General features: G+C 41.2%; 4 protein-coding genes across 5 annotated transcripts in view; 1 reads left to right on the plus strand and 3 right to left on the minus strand.

Annotated features, from left to right (window-relative positions):
* Positions 1-2,988: 2,988 nt before the first annotated feature.
* Positions 2,989-9,800, minus strand: trappc1 (trafficking protein particle complex subunit 1). 2 transcript variants are annotated; one of them, XM_056733684.1, is made up of 5 exons: positions 9,596-9,800; positions 9,151-9,249; positions 8,959-9,029; positions 8,727-8,865; positions 2,989-3,236 (listed from the first exon to the last, which is right to left on the minus strand). In XM_056733684.1, exons 2-5 carry the CDS (start codon positions 9,247-9,249, stop codon positions 3,108-3,110), a joined length of 438 nt encoding a protein of 145 aa, XP_056589662.1. In that variant the 5' UTR covers positions 9,596-9,800; the 3' UTR covers positions 2,989-3,107. The 2 variants fall into 2 exon arrangements, with proteins under 2 accessions (XP_056589662.1, XP_056589661.1); XM_056733683.1 differs by lacking the exon at positions 9,596-9,800 and adding an exon at positions 9,478-9,575.
* Positions 9,801-9,845: 45 nt separating this feature from the next.
* Positions 9,846-11,692, plus strand: psmb6 (proteasome 20S subunit beta 6). Its single transcript, XM_056733682.1, has 6 exons — positions 9,846-9,975; positions 10,502-10,569; positions 10,659-10,790; positions 10,872-11,001; positions 11,132-11,276; positions 11,453-11,692. The coding sequence occupies exons 1-6, from the start codon at positions 9,871-9,873 to the stop codon at positions 11,578-11,580; spliced, it is 708 nt and encodes a 235-aa protein (XP_056589660.1). The 5' UTR covers positions 9,846-9,870; the 3' UTR covers positions 11,581-11,692.
* Positions 11,693-13,919: 2,227 nt separating this feature from the next.
* On the minus strand, positions 13,920-16,939 carry LOC130408960 (platelet glycoprotein Ib alpha chain). Its single transcript, XM_056732495.1, has 3 exons — positions 16,807-16,939; positions 15,700-15,992; positions 13,920-15,574 (listed from the first exon to the last, which is right to left on the minus strand). The coding sequence occupies exons 2-3, from the start codon at positions 15,977-15,979 to the stop codon at positions 13,920-13,922; spliced, it is 1,935 nt and encodes a 644-aa protein (XP_056588473.1). The 5' UTR covers positions 15,980-15,992; positions 16,807-16,939.
* A 588-nt stretch (positions 16,940-17,527) lies between these two features.
* si:ch73-375g18.1 (kinesin-like protein KIF1C) overlaps positions 17,528-21,294 on the minus strand; it is a 35,527-nt gene continuing 31,760 nt past the window's right edge. Inside the window, exons 21-23 of the mRNA XM_056732583.1 lie at positions 21,182-21,280; positions 20,594-21,100; positions 17,528-20,513 (exon numbers count right to left, since the gene is read on the minus strand). Of these exons, the coding sequence (XP_056588561.1) occupies positions 19,686-20,513; positions 20,594-21,100; positions 21,182-21,280 (1,434 nt within the window). The 3' untranslated portion in view covers positions 17,528-19,685. The remainder of the gene's footprint in view (positions 20,514-20,593; positions 21,101-21,181; positions 21,281-21,294) is intronic.

Genomic DNA, 21,294 nt, shown 5'->3' on the forward strand with positions numbered 1-21,294 from the left:
TTGACACACTTCCCACATCTTTTTTCAAAAGAGTGTTTAACTGTTTGGAAGCAGATCTCCTAAAAATAGTTAATACCTCACTGCTCTCAGGAACTTTCCCAGAGTCCCTAAAAAATGCAGTTTTCAAACCTCTTCTAAAAAAGGGCAATCTAGACAAAACCTTTCTGTCTAACTACAGACCAATATCAAATCTTCCTTTTATAGGCAAGATCATTGAAAAGGTTGTTTTCAATCAGCTGACCAAATTCTTGAACTCAAATGGCTACCTGGACAATTACCAGTCTGGTTTCCGTCAGCATCATAGCACAGAGACAGTGCTCATAAAGATAATTAATGATATTCCATTGAATTCTGATTCAGGCAAAATATCAGTTCTGGTTTTACTAGATCTCAGCGCTGCTTTTGACACGGTAGATCACACCATACTCCTACATAGGCTGGAAAACTGGGTAGGGCTTTCTGGATTGGTACTTAAATGGTTTGGGTCATACCTTAAAGGGAGAGGTTACTATGTGAACATAGGCAACCATAAATCTGACTGGACACCCATGACTTGTGGAGTTCCACAGGGCTCAATTCTTGCTCTGCTCCTCTTCAATTTATATATGCTCCCACTTGGCCAAATAATGAAAAAGTACCAAGTTGCCTACCACAGCTATGCAGATGACACTCAGAGTGTTGTTCACCTTTCAATGTAGTTCAGGTTCATCTCAAACGGTCACACCCCGTGCAGCAGATGACCCGTCGCACTGTTGCCCTGCTCCTGAAACAAGAACCCTAAAGTTAATGACATATTCTAAATATCCAAACGTAATGTTTAGAATAACATTACAGTTCACTACATGTCACTATGACTGACTATATGGGCTAATGTTATTAATCGTTAAAGTTAAAAAATGGCAAACGCTTATACCACACAATGACTATGACTTTATAAAGTAGTATAAAAACCATAGTATTTTAATATTTATTGACATAATTTTAGAACGGGGGGCACGGTGGCTTAGTGGTTAGCACGTTCGCCTCACACCTCCAGGGTTGGGGGTTCGATTCCCGCTTCCGACTTGTGTGTGTGGAGTTTGCATGTTCTCCCCGTGCCTCGGGGGTTTCCTCCGGGTACTCCGGTTTCCTCCCCTGGTCCAAATACATGCATGGTAGGTTGATTGGCATCTCTGGAAAAATTGTTTTAGCTTTACAGGAGCAAACAGGAAAACACAGCACAGTACATGGTGTTTAAAAAACAAGCAAGATCATTCTAATAAATAATATCTAATTAATAAATAAATGCAGTCTCCCTGTGAGCAAGCCAACACTGCCCTGCTGTGGTGAGGAATTCAAACTCCAATGATTGATTAATGGAGACAAAAAAAAACCTTGGGAGAAACCAGACTCAGCCAGGAGGGCCAGATCTCCTCTGACGTGTCATAGCGGCATTCAGTGACCACGACCAAAAGCCACAGAGCAAATATCCACGAGGAAGAGGGAGAGCCCACCATCCGCAACCCAGAAAGTCTCACTCGCCGAAAACCGTGCAGGTCCAATTGCCTTGGATGGTACAGTCACTTTGCAGCTGTAGCTGGCGTAATCTCTAGGTGGGGATGGAAATATGTTGATCATCTGGACCTGGCGGAATATCTTCCTACCTGAGGATGGGCATCCCGAGGCCAAGGCAGAAGGAGAAAAATTAGCGTAGCTGCTGTTCATTACCTATGCATTAAGTGAAAGCTTGGATGAAAAGATGAGTCTTTAATCTAGATTTAAATTGGGAGAGTGTGTCTGACCCTCGAATAGTATCAGGAAGGCTATTCCAGAGTTTAGGTGCTACGTATGAGAAAGCTCGTCCCCCTTTGGTGGATTTAGTTATTCTAGGCGTTATATAATGTCCTGAGTTGAGATCTCAACAGAGCTTTAATCACATTACAACCCATCACGCTCTCCAAGTAAGTAGTGGCTAAACAGTTTAAGGCTTTGTAAGTAATAAAAATAATTTTAAAATCAATGCGATACTTAATGGTTAGCCAGTGAAGCGATGATAAAACTGGGGTTATGTGATCGTATTTTCTTGACCTAGTAAGAACTCTGGCAGCAGCATTCTGAACTAACTGTAGTTTGTTTATTGATGATACAGGACAAACACTAAGTAGAGCATTACAATATTCAAGCCGTGAGGTCACAAATGCATGAATAAGCTTTTCTGCGTCAGCAACACATAAAATATTTCGTAATAGAAGTCTAAGGTAAGACCATCAGGGCCGGGTGATTTGCCAATTTTACAATGTTTAATAGCCGCTTCAAGTTCTTGAATAGTTCAATCTGCTTCACAAGTTTCCTGAAATGTACTATCACGTGTCAGAATTTTGTCTTTTATAATATCAAAGAAATCATTACAACTACTAGGGGAAAAAACGAAGAAAACAAATAAGAAAAACTTCATTAGCAATTGATTCCTGATTTGAATGCTCCACTTCATAAAGGATTAAACTATTAATAGAATTTCTTTCTTATGTCCTTTTTTCTAAATGAAAAAAATGCAGTGCTCCTCTCACCTGCTTCTAGCCACTTAGTCCTAGATCTCACATAGTCTCCTTTTCCTTTTTAATATACAATTTATGTGAGGTGGACTGAAGTATTTTCAGTTTTTCTTATTCCTCTTCTGACAAATTAATTTTAAGCGCATTCCATTTCATACAGTAATTAGTTTAACCACCAGGTGGCAACATTGTCCTGGGAGCATGAATTCAAGGTAGAAGAAAACCTGACCCCTGTAGGCCCGGAGAGGTATTGCAATATGTCGCAGACATTACACTTCAGTTAAGTGTATGGATTTAGTAACTAAATAGGCTAAAGGAGATTTTAATATATGCCAAAATGCTCAAATTTTAGTAATATGTAGTCATAATTAAGTCAAAGCTTACATTGTACCCAAACACATAGCCTCACTTCTCTCATACTCGCATTGTTTTTGTTGTTGTATAAAAAACGCATAGAGTTTGTTTCATTTCTTGTTTGCTTTATTTCTTTATTTGGTCAGAATGAATAACCTCACTGTTTAATAGAAATATGTTATGGTTTATTTTCATTATAGCACTGATACACAAGCACAGGTGTCAAGCGGCACGAATGTTGAAGAAAGGTAAAGCCCTGATGAAAGAATCCAGTTTACTGTTGAATAGATCGCTCTGCAGAGACTCGCCCAACACACACAGCGGGTTCTTCACAATGTACTCCACATACAACTACACAAAAACAGAGAGAGAGAATTACTACAGTCAATCTGTCATTGTACTGTATATCTTCTGCAGTGTATCTCTTACTGTACTGTCTATCTGCTGAAGTGTATCTCTTACTGTACTGTATATCTGCTGAAGTGTATCTCTTACTGTACTGTATATCTGCTGAAGTGTATCTCTTACTGTACTGTATATCTGCTGAAGTGTATCTCTTACTGTACTGTATATCTGCTGAAGTGTATCTCTTACTGTACTGTATATCTTCTGCAGTGTATCTCTTACTGTACTGTATATCTGGTGAAGTGTATCTCTTACTGTACTGTATATCTGCTGAAGTGTATCTCTTACTGTACTGTATATCTGCTGAAGTGTATCTCTTACTGTACTGTATATCTGCTGAAGTGTATCTCTTACTGTACTGTATATCTGCTGCAGTGTATCTCTTACTGTACTGTATATCTTCTGAAGTGTATCTCTTACTGTACTGTATATCTGCTGAAGTGTATCTCTTACTGTACTGTATATCTTCTGAAGTGTATCTCTTACTGTACTGTATATCTGGTGAAGTGTATCTCTTACTGTACTGTATATCTGCTGAAGTGTATCTCTTACTGTACTGTATATCTGCTGAAGTGTATCTCTTACTGTACTGTATATCTGCTGCAGTGTATCTCTTACTGTACTGTATATCTTCTGAAGTGTATCTCTTACTGTACTGTATATCTGGTGAAGTGTATCTCTTACTGTACTGTATATCTGCTGAAGTGTATCTCTTACTGTACTGTATATCTGCTGAAGTGTATCTCTTACTGTACTGTATATCTGGTGAAGTGTATCTCTTACTGTACTGTATATCTGGTGAAGTGTATCTCTTACTGTACTGTATATCTGCTGAAGTGTATCTCTTACTGTACTGTATATCTGCTGAAGTGTATCTCTTACTGTACTGTATATCTGCTGAAGTGTATCTCTTACTGTACTGTATATCTTCTGCAGTGTATCTCTTACTGTACTGTATATCTGCTGAAGTGTATCTCTTACTGTACTGTATATCTGGTGAAGTGTATCTCTTACTGTACTGTATATCTGCTGAAGTGTATCTCTTACTGTACTGTATATCTGCTGAAGTGTATCTCTTACTGTACTGTATATCTTCTGCAGTGTATCTCTTACTGTACTGTATATCTGGTGAAGTGTATCTCTTACTGTACTGTATATCTGCTGAAGTGTATCTCTTACTGTACTGTATATCTGCTGCAGTGTATCTCTTACTGTACTGTATATCTTCTGAAGTGTATCTCTTACTGTACTGTATATCTGCTGAAGTGTATCTCTTACTGTACTGTATATCTGCTGAAGTGTATCTCTTACTGTACTGTATATCTGCTGCAGTGTATCTCTTACTGTACTGTATATCTTCTGAAGTGTATCTCTTACTGTACTGTATATCTGGTGAAGTGTATCTCTTACTGTACTGTATATCTGCTGAAGTGTATCTCTTACTGTACTGTATATCTGCTGAAGTGTATCTCTTACTGTACTGTATATCTGCTGAAGTGTATCTCTTACTGTACTGTATATCTGCTGAAGTGTATCTCTTACTGTACTGTATATCTTCTGCAGTGTATCTCTTACTGTACTGTATATCTGCTGAAGTGTATCTCTTACTGTACTGTATATCTGCTGAAGTGTATCTCTTACTGTACTGTATATCTGGTGAAGTGTATCTCTTACTGTACTGTATATCTTCTGCAGTGTATCTCTTACTGTACTGTATATCTGCTGAAGTGTATCTCTTACTGTACTGTATATCTGCTGAAGTGTATCTCTTACTGTACTGTATATCTGCTGAAGTGTATCTCTTACTGTACTGTATATCTGCTGAAGTGTATCTCTTACTGTACTGTATATCTGCTGAAGTGTATCTCTTACTGTACTGTATATCTGCTGAAGTGTATCTCTTACTGTACTGTATATCTTCTGCAGTGTATCTCTTACTGTACTGTATATCTGGTGAAGTGTATCTCTTACTGTACTGTATATCTGCTGAAGTGTATCTCTTACTGTACTGTATATCTGCTGAAGTGTATCTCTTACTGTACTGTATATCTGCTGAAGTGTATCTCTTACTGTACTGTATATCTGCTGAAGTGTATCTCTTACTGTACTGTATATCTGCTGAAGTGTATCTCTTACTGTACTGTATATCTGCTGAAGTGTATCTCTTACTGTACTGTATATCTGCTGAAGTGTATCTCTTACTGTACTGTATATCTGCTGAAGTGTATCTCTTACTGTACTGTATATCTGCTGCAGTGTATCTCTTACTGTACTGTATATCTGCTGAAGTGTATCTCTTACTGTACTGTATATCTGCTGAAGTGTATCTCTTACTGTACTGTATATCTGCTGAAGTGTATCTCTTACTGTACTGTATATCTGCTGAAGTGTATCTCTTACTGTACTGTATATCTGGTGAAGTGTATCTCTTACTGTACTGTATATCTGCTGAAGTGTATCTCTTACTGTACTGTATATCTGCTGAAGTGTATCTCTTACTGTACTGTATATCTGCTGCAGTGTATCTCTTACTGTACTGTATATCTGCTGAAGTGTATCTCTTACTGTACTGTATATCTGGTGAAGTGTATCTCTTACTGTACTGTATATCTGCTGAAGTGTATCTCTTACTGTACTGTATATCTGGTGAAGTGTATCTCTTACTGTACTGTATATCTGCTGAAGTGTATCTCTTACTGTACTGTATATCTGCTGAAGTGTATCTCTTACTGTACTGTATATCTGCTGCAGTGTATCTCTTACTGTACTGTATATCTGCTGAAGTGTATCTCTTACTGTACTGTATATCTGGTGAAGTGTATCTCTTACTGTACTGTATATCTGCTGAAGTGTATCTCTTACTGTACTGTATATCTGCTGAAGTGTATCTCTTACTGTACTGTATATCTGCTGAAGTGTATCTCTTACTGTACTGTATATCTGCTGAAGTGTATCTCTTACTGTACTGTATATCTTCTGAAGTGTATCTCTTACTGTACTGTATATCTGCTGAAGTGTATCTCTTACTGTACTGTATATCTGCTGAAGTGTATCTCTTACTGTACTGTATATCTGCTGAAGTGTATCTCTTACTGTACTGTATATCTGCTGAAGTGTATCTCTTACTGTACTGTATATCTGCTGAAGTGTATCTCTTACTGTACTGTATATCTGCTGAAGTGTATCTCTTACTGTACTGTATATCTGCTGAAGTGTATCTCTTACTGTACTGTATATCTGCTGAAGTGTATCTCTTACTGTACTGTATATCTGCTGAAGTGTATCTCTTACTGTACTGTATATCTGCTGAAGTGTATCTCTTACTGTACTGTATATCTGCTGAAGTGTATCTCTTACTGTACTGTATATCTGCTGAAGTGTATCTCTTACTGTACTGTATATCTGCTGAAGTGTATCTCTTACTGTACTGTATATCTGCTGAAGTGTATCTCTTACTGTACTGTATATCTGCTGAAGTGTATCTCTTACTGTACTGTATATCTGCTGAAGTGTATCTCTTACTGTACTGTATATCTGCTGAAGTGTATCTCTTACTGTACTGTATATCTGCTGAAGTGTATCTCTTACTGTACTGTATATCTGCTGAAGTGTATCTCTTACTGTACTGTATATCTGCTGAAGTGTATCTCTTACTGTACTGTATATCTGCTGAAGTGTATCTCTTACTGTACTGTATATCTGGTGAAGTGTATCTCTTACTGTACTGTATATCTGCTGAAGTGTATCTCTTACTGTACTGTATATCTGCTGAAGTGTATCTCTTACTGTACTGTATATCTGCTGAAGTGTATCTCTTACTGTACTGTATATCTGCTGAAGTGTATCTCTTACTGTACTGTATATCTGCTGAAGTGTATCTCTTACTGTACTGTATATCTGCTGAAGTGTATCTCTTACTGTACTGTATATCTGCTGAAGTGTATCTCTTACTGTACTGTATATCTGCTGAAGTGTATCTCTTACTGTACTGTATATCTGCTGAAGTGTATCTCTTACTGTACTGTATATCTGGTGAAGTGTATCTCTTACTGTACTGTATATCTGCTGAAGTGTATCTCTTACTGTACTGTATATCTGCTGAAGTGTATCTCTTACTGTACTGTATATCTGCTGAAGTGTATCTCTTACTGTACTGTATATCTGGTGAAGTGTATCTCTTACTGTACTGTATATCTGCTGCAGTGTATCTCTTACTGTACTGTATATCTGCTGCAGTGTATCTCTTACTGTACTGTATATCTTCTGAAGTGTATCTCTTACTGTACTGTATATCTGCTGCAGTGTATCTCTTACTGTACTGTATATCTTCTGAAGTGTATCTCTTACTGTACTGTATATCTGGTGAAGTGTATCTCTTACTGTACTGTATATCTGCTGAAGTGTATCTCTTACTGTACTGTATATCTGGTGAAGTGTATCTCTTACTGTACTGTATATCTGCTGAAGTGTATCTCTTACTGTACTGTATATCTGCTGAAGTGTATCTCTTACTGTACTGTATATCTGCTGAAGTGTATCTCTTACTGTACTGTATATCTGCTGAAGTGTATCTCTTACTGTACTGTATATCTGCTGCAGTGTATCTCTTACTGTACTGTATATCTGCTGCAGTGTATCTCTTACTGTACTGTATATCTTCTGAAGTGTATCTCTTACTGTACTGTATATCTGCTGCAGTGTATCTCTTACTGTACTGTATATCTTCTGAAGTGTATCTCTTACTGTACTGTATATCTGGTGAAGTGTATCTCTTACTGTACTGTATATCTGCTGAAGTGTATCTCTTACTGTACTGTATATCTGCTGCAGTGTATCTCTTACTGTACTGTATATCTTCTGAAGTGTATCTCTTACTGTACTGTATATCTGCTGAAGTGTATCTCTTACTGTACTGTATATCTGCTGAATTGTATCTCTTACTGTACTGTATATCTGGTGAAGTGTATCTCTTACTGTACTGTATATCTGCTGAAGTGTATCTCTTACTGTACTGTATATCTGCTGAAGTGTATCTCTTACTGTACTGTATATCTGGTGAAGTGTATCTCTTACTGTACTGTATATCTGCTGAAGTGTATCTCTTACTGTACTGTATATCTGGTGAAGTGTATCTCTTACTGTACTGTATATCTGCTGAAGTGTATCTCTTACTGTACTGTATATCTGGTGAAGTGTATCTCTTACTGTACTGTATATCTGCTGCAGTGTATCTCTTACTGTACTGTATATCTGCTGAAGTGTATCTCTTACTGTACTGTATATCTGCTGAAGTGTATCTCTTACTGTACTGTATATCTGGTGAAGTGTATCTCTTACTGTACTGTATATCTTCTGAAGTGTATCTCTTACTGTACTGTATATCTTCTGAAGTGTATCTCTTACTGTACTGTATATCTGCTGAAGTGTATCTCTTACTGTACTGTATATCTGCTGAAGTGTATCTCTACAGTTCTGGACACCAAGATCTGTGTTCATCACCAGTTTGATTCCTGTGGGAGTTTCATAATAATGTAGTTTATAACGGCTGGTGTGAAATGACATGAATCCATCTTTTCTGCAGTCTGTAGTCAAGGAACACACACCAATACATGAACATTTTGAAAGGCATGTTTCTTCACAGACACACAAGCAGTCAGATGAAGGATACAAATCCAGTGGACTCATCTTACTAACAAACGATCGAATAGAGAACAGCATTCCATACATCAGCTTATATTCCTGAGAAATAAATCAAAAGAGAAAAATAAAAATAAAACAAGCTTCTGACACAGTTACGGGGGAAATCTCTTCCCGTCAATTACATCCAGCACACATTCATTTGGTGGGTGTTTGTTTTTACCTCATCTTTGGATATTCCGGCCTGTTTCTTGCGGTTCCATTCACTGTAGTGAAGGCAAGTGCCGTTGCGATCAAATATGTACAAGTTATGAACCGTCATCTGAAATAAGAGACATTTAAAAAGATTACTTTGAGCATGAAAGTGCACACACATACAAAAAGACATCTGCGTGGTCCAAAAGTCAGAAACCTTGAAAACATCGCTTTATGGACTTTTTAGAGTTGTAAGAAAATAATCTTAAAGAACTGTCATAAATCAGTCCTTAATGAAATGTGAACAAATGTGAATTCCTTTGTGTAAAGGTTTACCACATAACACAAGTCTCACATCTCGCTGGAGATCATCCTTCATCAGGATCAGTTATTTAAAGCTAATCTCTCATCAATAGATCAAAGATTCGTCTCATAATGTTTAAATGTGAATGTTTATGAATTTCATTATTTACCTTCCGCACAGCTTCCTCTGCGACACAGACCCCTCGCCCGCCTGCACAAATTTCATGAATGCGATCCAAAAATGTTACACTTCTTCATCGCGTCTCACACGTGCATTACTACATGATAACACACATTCACATTGTTAAATTTTGTTTAAAAGATTTCCAACTGTCTATAATATCTTTAATCCGGCTATAACAATGTCTCAATCAGTCACGAGTGTTTAAGACAGGCTTACCTGCGGCCGCCCTCGCGGGGTCCTTCAGTAACAGCGTTAACAAAGATGGCGGCGGCCGCAGCATCTCTACACTTTTCTGCTCAAGTTTCATCTTTAAATAATTACAATGATTTACATCCGGATTGGACACAGAGGGAAGTTAGCACAGGGGTGAGAAATATTCACATTTACAACCAAAATCTCATCTGATAGAGAAGCGCGTGCCACAGACTCGTAAAATTCCGTGAATGATGCAGCAGATCCTGAGACACGAACAATAAGATCATCCATTTTAAACATTTGAATCAGAGCTGTAACCAACCTGACGATCTTTGGTTTCTAACCAAAATCTGAATTTGGAGTGGTCCGACACTTTTTTTCTGGTTAAAAGTCCGTTACTTGAAAGATTCGTGTTTTAAATCGCGGTATCTGCCCGTTTAGGTGACCTGAAAATTTATGCTTGAAACGGAGAGATCAAGTTCGAATCATTTATAGGAATTACAATACGAACTCGATTATATTGTCATTGGTTTTTACAATAACGATGTAATTCAGTCTTTAAAATGCTTAATGATATATTTAGGGGTTGTACTGTTGTCATAAATTGTCATGTCCATGAATGATAACAGGCCGCACACGATGTCGAAATGAAGTGGACTTAAATGTCATTGATCTTCATGTGACGTTGTGTTTTCAGACCACCATCATGGCTGTGGAGTTTGATGGTGGGGTGGTGATGGGTGCAGACTCCCGCACGACCACAGGGTGAGAGATTTCATCTGTTTTGTGTTTCTGGTCATGAGCAATCTGCATATGGCCACATAAAACCTTTCCGGTATTTGTTTGTTTTGCAGCTCTTATATCGCCAACCGCGTGACCGATAAACTGACCCCCATCCATGACCGGATCTTCTGCTGTCGCTCTGGGTCAGCGGCCGACACACAGGCCATTGCCGATGCTGTCACCTACCAGCTGGGCTTCCACAGGTACCGCCGCGCAAGTGCGTGTTGAGCAGCCAGAGGGTTTTCCAGCGTGCAGTGTTCATTTTGTCTTGTCTGTCTGTTCAGTATCGAACTGGATGAAGCTCCACTGGTCCAGACGGCAGCCAGTCTGTTTCGGGACATGTGCTACAGATACAGAGAAGAGCTAATGGCTGGAATCATCGTGGCTGGGTGGGACCAGCGTAGAGGTGGTCAGGTACAACAACGCAACATTATTGTGTGGAAAGGAAGAGTTTAGGTTTTTGCTGAATTATGTAATATATGCAGTGTAATAAAACACTTGAAACAACAATTGTTTGTTTGTTTGTGTGTGTGTGTGATGGCAGGTGTACACTGTACCTGTGGGGGGCATGTTGACTCGACAGCCGGTGTCAGTAGGTGGATCTGGCAGCAGCTACATCTACGGATACGTGGACTCAAACTACAGAACTGGCATGAACAAAGAGGAGTGTCTGAAGTTCACTGCTGGAGGTGAGCGAACAAAAGTTGCCTTTTTAAATTGCAGGTACTACACCGATACATTGTCCTGCTATAAGGGTTGAACTGCTCATGCTTTGGTTATGCAGATGTATGTTGCGACATGAAACAGACACATGAAGAGAGCCTTTGAGGTGTTTGTTGATCCTCTTCTGTCCATCTGTCTGCAGCGCTGACTCTGGCCATGGAGAGAGACGGCTCCAGCGGTGGGGTGGTGAGAATGGCTATCATCACAGAGAAGGGAGTGGAGAGACAGGTCATACTTGGAAACCAGTTGCCACAGTTCTCCACCGTCTGAAGATGTCATGTGTCCCTTTACATGGTTGTCACAGAAGGAACAAATGCACTTCAGTCAACCTTCACACTGGCTTGTACTTTACAACCTGATCCAATAAAAGCTTTTCTTTGGACACGTGTGAAATCTGTAGCATTTATTTTTTTAGCAAGAATTTGTGAGACAAACGAGGAAGGGAATGAAACGAGATGTACATTGAAAATCAAAAAGGAATGTTTTTTTCTCTTTAGATCGTGGCAGCCCTAAGAAAGCGTGACCGTGAGCTGCTGTCACTTGTGATGATGATGTCACGGAATGACGGACAGTTAGGGTTGTGGTTTGGAGTAACAGATGTCAGATAGTGTTTAAGTTTTTTTTCGATCACTAACATGCATCGGTCAATACTGAAGTGAACCCAGAGAGAGAGAGAGAGTGCTGCTCAACTACATTGACTCCAGTGGAACAGTTTTTCACCGCAGTGGAGGTTCATGGAGCCTCTCAACAGTTCCCGGAAGTTAAAGTAAGGCATGGAGCTGCGGCAAAACAGACCAACTGAGGTAAACATTAAACCCATTTAAAGACGCAAGTCATGTAATAAATAAATAAATGAGGTGAAAATATAACTTTCCGGAATTATCTGAAGGCTCCATGAATCATGTGACATGTGAAAATTTTGAACTTAATTTCCTCTTAAAGCTCTGAGTGAACCAAACTATGAGTCGTTGTTATTTCACTGGTTTCACACAAAATGCTTTTAATGATCTTGTGCACCGGCCAAACAGTTACAATAGTTCATAACACTTGAAGGAGAACAAGGCCAAGTTTCATACGAGTAGTTTGACCTAACGAAATTACATCACAATCACTGCTGAAAGCATGCCCATGTTTTCGTGAATTATGTACACATTTTCAGACAAAACTCAAGCACAGCAGGATAAAAGATGTTTTTTTTTAAACACATTACAGTAACTTGAGAAGCTTGTCCAACACGGGTCAATCAAGTTATTTCTATGGTATCATTTTGATTTCTGTGAAAAATCATGTAAGCTCCAAAGTTGATGTAATGAGTGTTTATGTTCTGATGAGAACAAGCTTATTTTCAGACATGCATGAAGTGTTTTTTCACCTTGCAACATTGCACTGGTTATCTATTATGCAATGCATTTATTAAAAAATCTTACTGATGACCTATAAAGGCCTACACCTGAGTATCTGAGTGAAATCGTCTTGTTACAGTCCTTCATGTCCATTACGCTATCAGGCATCCTGTCAGTTGGTAATACCTAGAATTTCAAAATCAGGTGCAGGTAGATCCTTTTCTTATCTAGCGCCTAAACTTTGGAGTATTCTTCCCTGCACTGTCAGGGAGGCAGACGCACTCTGTCAGATTAAATCTAGACAAAAGACGCATCTTTTTAATCGTGCAAACACTACACTCCCATAATATTAATCCTCATAAAACAACTGATGTACTTGTTGCATCAAAGAGTGCAGAACAGTTCTCTACTCTCAGACAGTCTTGTCTCATTGTTCTGAGGTCACCACAGAGAGCAGGATGCAGTTCATGTCCAGCATTTTTATGCGGCGTTTCTCATCGCCGTTTGCCTGACAGGGGCTGCAGACATCAGCTTTGGAATATAAAGTTTTTATATTTATTAATATCCCTTGAATATAACATTCTGCTTAATATTAATTATTGTTACACATAGGAATGTACAGCCCCTTTAATATTTGACCTGTGTTTCTCTCTCCTTTATCTGAAATGTGTGCTTCTGCGTGCACCCAGTTGTGTTTTATGCATGTGGGTGTGTATGAACCTTTGTGTGTGTTTTGTGTTTATTCACTTTGTTGTTCTTCTATAACTTTAATACTTTGCTTTATAACAATTGAGTTGAGTTGAGTTTTGCTGGCACAAGATTCATGTTGGCAATACAGATGGTATGAAGATGGCTTCAATATTGATCGACGCTTGATCATTTTCTTAGGGAATCAAAACAAACACTGCAGTTAAATTTTGAAATCATTTTAATGTGTTGTTACAACATTGAAAATTAAATATTAGGGTGAGATGAAAAAAATATTTGTACGTTTTAAAAACAAAATCACAGAATGTATTTGTCCTGTGTTCTTTTCTTCAGTCACGTGTATTGATGGTTTCAGTGAATCAAGTCTAAATCCGGTTTGATTATGGAATTTAGAACATAACCTGATGAATGTAGATTTATATTATCATCTCTATACAAGAAGAGCATTGACTGTCTTCAAAACAATGACTTATGATCAATCTATGCTCATCCTCATCAAATGACAAGCGGTTCATTCCAGAGAAGACGAGAAAGGCAACACGCTATCGTCCTGTCCAATCAGAGAGCGGGATCTCTCTCATAAACCACGCCCCTTTCTCCCATCTCCCATTCCCCCATCAGCCACTCCACGTTTGTCTCTCTTCCTGTGTTTTCTTTCAGAATGAGACTGTAGCGAGTGGCTCTACTTCTCTCTGCGTTCTGGTCCCAGCGCTCCTCTTCTTCCGTCCATCTGTTGTGCGTGTGTTCTTCACTTATCACTCTGTACAGAGTTTTCCTGAATGTCACAGCTCTCGCTCGCTCCGCTGCTGTGATAGACATGTCTCTTCCATTAGCCGCTGTTTGGACATCCCTTAGTGACTCATGTTCTTCTTTAGAGATGAACAGAACGCTGCGGAACACGGCTCGAGTGTCTTTAATCTGCTCCGGGTTTAAAAACGTCACCATATCCTCGACCTCCTCTACTCGTGGCTCTGTTCTTTCAGCACGTCTGAATGCTCTCAAGGTGACCCCGTCGCCCTCCAAGCACCTCGGGGCGTAACACTGGAGTCTGCGGTAGAGAAGGAGGTAGTTCCTTAAGAGCCACAGGAACAGGATACAGCAAGTGAGCCCAGACAACAAACACAGCAACACAAACCCAGCAAATAACCACCAGCACCACGGCAACATCCTGACACCCGTGCTCGTGGCTTCGGGTTGAACAGAAGTTGATTCGGTTGATGTTTGAGTTGAGGTTTGATGACCGGATGGAGCAGTGGTGGGTGCGGTGGTCTTTAGGGATGTGGGTCGGTCAGGGGTCAGTGTGGTTGTCTGAGGTGGTGTGATGTTCCAAACGGTTGATTGTGTCTTCAGTGTTGTGTCGGCGGTGGACTCTTCGGTGAAGTGTTCTGATGAAGTGAGTGGACTGGAATCTGTTGGAGTCACTTCAGACGAGAACAAATGTTCTGATGAAGTGAGTGGACTTGGATGTGTTGGAGTCACTTCAGACGAGAACAAATGTTCTGATGAAGTTGAGTCGGACATTGAGTGGACTGGATCTGTTGGAGTCACTTCAGACGAGAACAAATACTTGGACTCGGACTCTTTCTGTCTATGTGTCCATGCATCGGCCAGCCTCATAACATCACTTTTATCAAACTCACCCAAAACCAGTTCGTCGCCGGGGTACAGGGGAAAAGTAAGCGTTGGTTCTGGTGGGCAGAAGTCGTCCTCCTTCAGGTCAATAATGGGCCGGCCTCTCAGGTGAGGTGGCCCGGCACATAATACGCTATCCGCACCCGGAACGATGCCTTTGGGACCTTCCTGTTTGTAGACGTTATGTTCCTGGTCATTCAGGTAGCTGTGGAGGTATTCCACTGAACAGCTACACAGCCAAGGGTTGTAGGACAAGTAAACATACGGCAACTCGGGTTTCGAGGAGAAGAACCCATAAGGCATCAGCGAGACGCTGTTGTTCTCAAGGTCAAACATCTTTAGGCCGCCGGAGGACACGCGCTCCAGGAGACGCACCGGGAGGGCGAAAAGGTTGTTTCCAGAAAGATTAATCACTTCCAGACGCTGCAAGTCACTAAAGGTGTCGTCGTGAAGATAACGAATCCGATTGCCACTTAAGTAAATCTCCATCAGACTGGGAGCGCAACGGAACACCCTGCCACCCAAACCAGTCAACCTGTTACCTGACAGACGCAACACACTCAAGTTCTCCAGCACCGGACCTGAAGGAAACACAGAGAAGGTCATTTCTGCAGTCAAACAAACCCCTCAATTGATCAAATTCATTTGTCCTCATTTCATGCGTAGTAATCTAAACCGAAGGCTCATGTGACGTGTGATGTTTTACCTGGCGGTTCAAGCGCTGTGATGTCATTGTGACTCAGATCTAGCTCATACAGGTGTGTGAATGCAGAATAATCAGACCAGGAAAGAGAAGTGAAGCGGTTTCCTGTGAGAACCAGAACTTGTGTGAGCGGCTTGATCCCTCCAGGAAGAGCAGTGAGCCCGTGATTCACACAACTTACACGGGAACGGTGGTCTTTGTCTCTGTCGTCACGGCAAACGCTGCCTGCGACATTACAGCTCCTCATTGTGAGGAAGAGGAGGGTGCTGACAATGGCTCGCATGACGAATGTTCATCTAGTAAAAAAAATGTTTAGAATGCAATGTACCAGTTGTCTTACACGCAAACTGCATTAAGTCAATATTCAAATAATTACAGGGTTAAATGTTATGGGTTCCTTGGAAATAAAGTTTAGACTTGGAGTGTGAAAAACAATGTTTGTATCTGATGTTGTAGGTGTGTAACAATACACTTACAACATTCACCATTCCATTCGATAAGATTTTAGATAACAGATTCAGCTCCAAACTTTTCAATAACATGTTTGTCATGTATATATAAATACTGTATATGAAGAGTTTGGTTTCAAAATGATATGACTCAAAAATCACATTTTTATAATGTTATCATGTTTTTATTGTGTTATATTGTGTTAGTTAGCTGTTTATTTTTGAGTTGTAATGGCCGAAATTAAAACAAACTAACTGCAGTTTAACTGATATGAATTAGAATGCACAATAAAAAAACATGATTGAGTTATCTCATTTTGGATACAAACTCTTCAAATACTCTTGTTTGGGAATGTATTTGTTATCAATCAACTTATTTGAACCTTCTGCATGTAAAAAAATCAAATTCAAATTCATTTAATGCAAAATGAAAGTTTAACTTTTGTTATAGCAGCAAAGAAAAGAACTACCAGCATAAAATCATCAGCAAAGCTACACAACACATATCGAAAGGGTTTTTATATATCATTCCGCCCCAGAATGTTTAAATAATACTTGTTTTGCTATGATTAACTCAAAGTCCATGACACTTTAACGACCGTTCACCTCGACAATAAAAACTGAACATGTTACAGAGAGATGTGTCAGTGCTGTGTTTTACCCGTCTGTTTTGCTGCCGTCCGTCCGTCTGACGTTCTGTGAGTTTGGATGAAGAGCTTCATGTGTTCACAGCTCTATCTGACTTCCTCAGCACTGACCACACGCTTTCCTCCACATGTCACATGATGAAGTTCATCTCCTGCTGCTTGAGTATGTAAAGCTGCTCTGCATCAAACTGCGAAAAGCACTAAAGAACTTGATTTCTAATGAATTCAAGTGCAATTTCCTTGCACGGCATCAAGAGTAAAAAGTGTCAGTTATATCTTTCCTGTAGCTCAGTGGTAAGAGCATTGCGTTAATAAAACAAGGTTGTGGGTTCGATCTCAGGGGATTGCAAATACCTATGTATAAATGTATAGGATAAAGCAATGTAAGTCACTTTGGTTAAAGCATCTGCCAAATGCCTAAATGTAATATCTGAATTCAGTCTAGTAGTAGAGAAATGAGTTTCAATGTTTTCTAAGGACACGGGTGACTGTTTAAGCATCTGTCAGGCATGAAAACCAGATCCCTCAGAAAACGACACGCCTTTCAGAAGACAGCAGCAGTATTTGTGTGTTTCAATTACATTTGAGTTCTAGAGCGTTCTTCACAATGATTCATGGTTATAAAGCAGCAACTTTACATATTCTTACAGACAATAGTCATGAAGGAAACATGTTCATTTTTCAAAAAAATTAAACCACAACAACTCAACAAAAATGACAAAACATGACACAATGTCATTTTATATGCTTTTGTTTATTAACATTTTGTGTAACTCAAAACCCAGAAACAAGAAGAGCAACAAAAGAGAAGCGATAGTAGGGTTCATCATGTGTGGAACATGTTATCTGAACTCTGCAACTTCCCTCAAACACACAGACACACACAAACGACAACTGAACAGAGCTTATCACAGCGGATTTCCCTTTAAACACACACAAGCTAAATAAAATGTAAAGTATTACTTAAAATAATAATGATTCAAACTGAAAGGTTTCTAAAGATCAAACTAAACAAGCAGGTGATGGTGTAAATAAACATCACGGTTTCAGATCACGGTCAGGGCAGCAGTATCAACCGTTCAGCACATGTGTGATCACCTGCACACTTACACACCTTTACATCAGTCACGTGAAGATCTCATATCAAGTTAAAAAAAAATCGACCTCTCTCCTGATTCACAGAGTGTCTTCAAAACATCTCCGTATCACACAACATCAAACTACTGTCACTTCATTCAAAATAAAAACCTCATATTTCAAAACATCTTTGTCACTGCTCTCAAAAAAAAATCCATTACCTACAAATCACACAAGCCAACGTCTATAGACCTGTCAACTTCAGCACTCAACACACTTACAGTTCATTCCTCCAGCATCACAGCGGCTGATTAATTTCAGTCAGCAGAAGAATGCCAATCGATTCATTTGAATTCAACTTCAACTGCTGTTGTCATGCACACAAGTCACTATGATGTAACTTGTTTGTAAAAGAGTTGAATAACATCACAGGTGTGTTAACATTCATTCATCCTGCGGACTGTGTGTGTGTATATGAATTCTACAGCTTACTTTAAAATGTTGTTAATGGATCCCTATGAAACCAATCAATCAATCCAGTCATTCAAACCAAACATTTATCTGTGAATGACACATCACATCACTACAGCTGTCAATCAAACAATCAGAGCTGTCTTAGGGTACGATCACACAGAATGCGCATTTCATGTTCGAAAAATTAAGGCACGCCGTGCTGCTCTTTTGGTGACTCTTTGCAGCAGTTTTTGTATGTTGCTTGGTAACCTGAAACAGCTACAACCAATGTTTCCTCCATGTCTCCAATCGTTCCGAGCAGGGGTGCCGCCAGAAATTCTGGGCCCTATGGAAACCAAAATTTCTGGGTCCCCTTCAAATAGGAAAATAAAAAGGGGGTCTGCTCTTCTGGACCCTAAATCAGCCTGGGCCCTTAGAATCGTCCTAACCTTCCACCGCTTTACGGCGCCCATGGTTCCGAGCACATGTAAATTTCCGTTGCCACAAGGAAAGACGTCAATCGCTTTTCTGCACAGAGTTTAGTTTTTTTTCAACTTCAGTTTCTCAGAGCGCTCCACCTAAAAAACAATGTGCAGCAGGCAGAAGAAATGCAAGGAGCAAGTCGCGCATAAGCAGCGCGCAAAACGCTTGCTGAAAACAATTCAAAAGAGGCGCGTCTCACGGCAAAAGACTTATTCTGTATGATCAGACCCTAACACATCCCACAGCAGAGGACCTCAACCTGTCTCACTGCTGATTCTCTTTCTCTCACACACACACCGCATCACACCTGTGTGCAGTGTAAACCTGTTAACATGAGCACAAAAAAATACACAACGAAAACAGAGAATGTGTGAAGTAGATGTCTCACTGTATTCTCAGCATGCAGTTAACTGCTTCTGTGTTATTGTGAGGTACTTGTGTGTCTGTGTGTGTGTGTGTGTGTGTTATTGGCTTTAATCTGAGCTCGGAAATAAAAACACAGTTTACATGAGACGTGTAAAACAAGCTTCACTTACTCCAGGAAACTCTAAAATCTCATTGACGTCACACAGAACATCACATGAAGGCACTGAGGCAACACAACGCGTGTGTAGTTTTGTGCGTTTGGATCATTGACTTACCCAGCAAACACAACAACAACAACATACGCAAGATGACAAGAATAGCTAAAACACACTTTCCACAGATAGGCAAACACACAGCAGCTCTGTGACATTGATGTTTTTGTGACAATTGTGTACACTTGTGTTTTTGGCTTGTGTAAAAGCCTGGAAAGTCAACACACACACAGAAACACCCCAGAGCTGACAGAGCCTGTTAAAGTGCACGATGTCACACACACACACACACACACACATCCTCAGACGGGGGTTTCTCTGCTCTTTAGGTCCGGTGCGCTAAACTGTCGTCTCATGCGTGGGGGGGTGATGTACCCCTGGGGTTTGTGGTTGTGCGTCCAGCTGCCCCCGCCATGCCCGTGCGCTGCAGCCTGGTGGTAGTTTTGGGTGGCAGGCCAAGGATTGCTGTGCGTCTGCGCGTATACCACGACATGAGGCCCCGGTGACTGTCGCCGATATCGCCCGCGGCCTGCCTGCTCAGAGCCATTGTTGCGATGCCCATTGCTATAGTGACCCTGATTGGCAGGCAAGGCAGAGCCATCCAGCGAGTTGCGCCTGTGCTGCCACTGCTGTGGAAAGGGATTGGCGTTGCCGTGGTGACGAGGTGTCCAGTGGCGACCGGGATAAGGTGCAGGGATGGTGGAGGGCACCTGAAAGGGTACGAGAAGTACGGGCACACCAGGGGCCGGACCTCCGCTGTCACTGCATTCCTCTCTAGCATCGTTGGGGCTCCAGGAGAGCCGATGCTGCGGGTGGCTCTTGAAGGGGAATTTCAGCTTGCAGTCCTGCGGGGGGATGAAGCGGCCCGTACCAGGAAGATGGACCACGCCCTCTCCTCCCCCCGGCACCCGGCGCAGCCGCTTGGTGATCTGCTGCTGCTGAAGGTTGTGCAGACGCGTCTGCTCCTGTTTGAGCCAGCGCATACGGCCCCTGCGGAAGGCGGGGTCTTCTTCCATCAGCCGTGTCACCCGTTTCTCTTTGGGGAGGTGCTCCTGCGAGCCACACCCATCCTCTTCATCGCCCCTCCTCTCAACAACCTCCTCAGATAGATCCTCTGACGATCCGTCATCCTAAACACACAGAAAAACAATTACTGAGCATGCCAACAACTGCATGTGTGTGTGTGTTTGTGTGTATCCCAGTGTGTCACCTGCTGTACTGCCGGTATGATGCTCTCCATCTTCATCATTCGATCTCTGAGGGCTTTGATCTCCTCGTCCTTCGTGTCGTTCTGCTCCTTGACCTCCTGTAAAATATCTGTCAGTTTGTCGATGTGCGCTTTCAAATCATGCACGCCGCTCTCCCCGCCATCTGTGACGTCCGGCGTGTGCTCGTCTCCCCATCCCACCGTCTCCCACACGTCCTGCGCCACCTCTCGCCAGGCGTCCTTCTCCGCTGCTTCCCGTCTGCCGTACATGCGGCACAATTCCTTCATCTTGACGATGGCCAGCGCCTCTATCTCGCGGCAGGAGTGTTTGAAGTCACCAAGCGCCACCTCGTAACAGATCTCCTTGATCGCCTGCAGCTTCAGGTCGCTCAGCGTCACCTGCTCAGGGTCTTTGCAGATTCTCCTGCGCTGTGGGATCTGGTAGACTCGCAACGGCTCGCGACGCTTGCCGCTGCTGGGCAAGCCGCAGCGCTTCACTATGGACCGCACCTGACGGACGGACAGAAATTAATTCAGACGACCTGTTGGACTCTGCCGGAGTGTTACAGCTTCTGCTTTACTGTTGAATACCTTGTTAGGCGGCAGTTTCTCTCTGAGGGAGGAGATGAGTCTCCAGCTCTCCTCACACGAGCGTTTATCAGAGTCATCTCCACTGTCTGAATCTGCGTACTGAACACATGACA

This window comes from Triplophysa dalaica, chromosome 20, assembly GCF_015846415.1.
Source record: "Triplophysa dalaica isolate WHDGS20190420 chromosome 20, ASM1584641v1, whole genome shotgun sequence".
NCBI classification, from domain to species: domain Eukaryota; kingdom Metazoa; phylum Chordata; class Actinopteri; order Cypriniformes; family Nemacheilidae; genus Triplophysa; species Triplophysa dalaica.

Excerpts from the sequence above, each read along its gene's own strand:
- trappc1 (XM_056733683.1), bottom strand. The coding sequence starts at position 9,501 with ATGAAGGATGATCTCCAGCGAGAT. Across the intron at positions 9,030-9,150 it reads CCGGAATATCCAAAGATGAG|GAATATAAGCTGATGTATGG; the intron begins GTAAAAACAAAC and ends TTTATTTCTCAG. Across the intron at positions 8,866-8,958 it reads AAGATGAGTCCACTGGATTT|AAAAGATGGATTCATGTCAT; the intron begins GTATCCTTCATC and ends TACAGACTGCAG.
- LOC130408960 (XM_056732495.1), bottom strand. The coding sequence starts at position 15,979 with ATGCGAGCCATTGTCAGCACCCTCCTCTTCCTCACAATGAGGAGCTGT. Across the intron at positions 15,575-15,699 it reads CACAGCGCTTGAACCGCCAG|GTCCGGTGCTGGAGAACTTG; the intron begins GTAAAACATCAC and ends TGTTTCCTTCAG.
- psmb6 (XM_056733682.1), top strand. The coding sequence starts at position 9,871 with ATGGCGGCGGCCGCAGCATCTCTACACTTTTCTGCTCAAGTTTCATCT. Across the intron at positions 9,976-10,501 it reads AGAGGGAAGTTAGCACAGGG|ACCACCATCATGGCTGTGGA; the intron begins GTGAGAAATATT and ends TTGTGTTTTCAG. Across the intron at positions 10,570-10,658 it reads GACTCCCGCACGACCACAGG|CTCTTATATCGCCAACCGCG; the intron begins GTGAGAGATTTC and ends TTTGTTTTGCAG.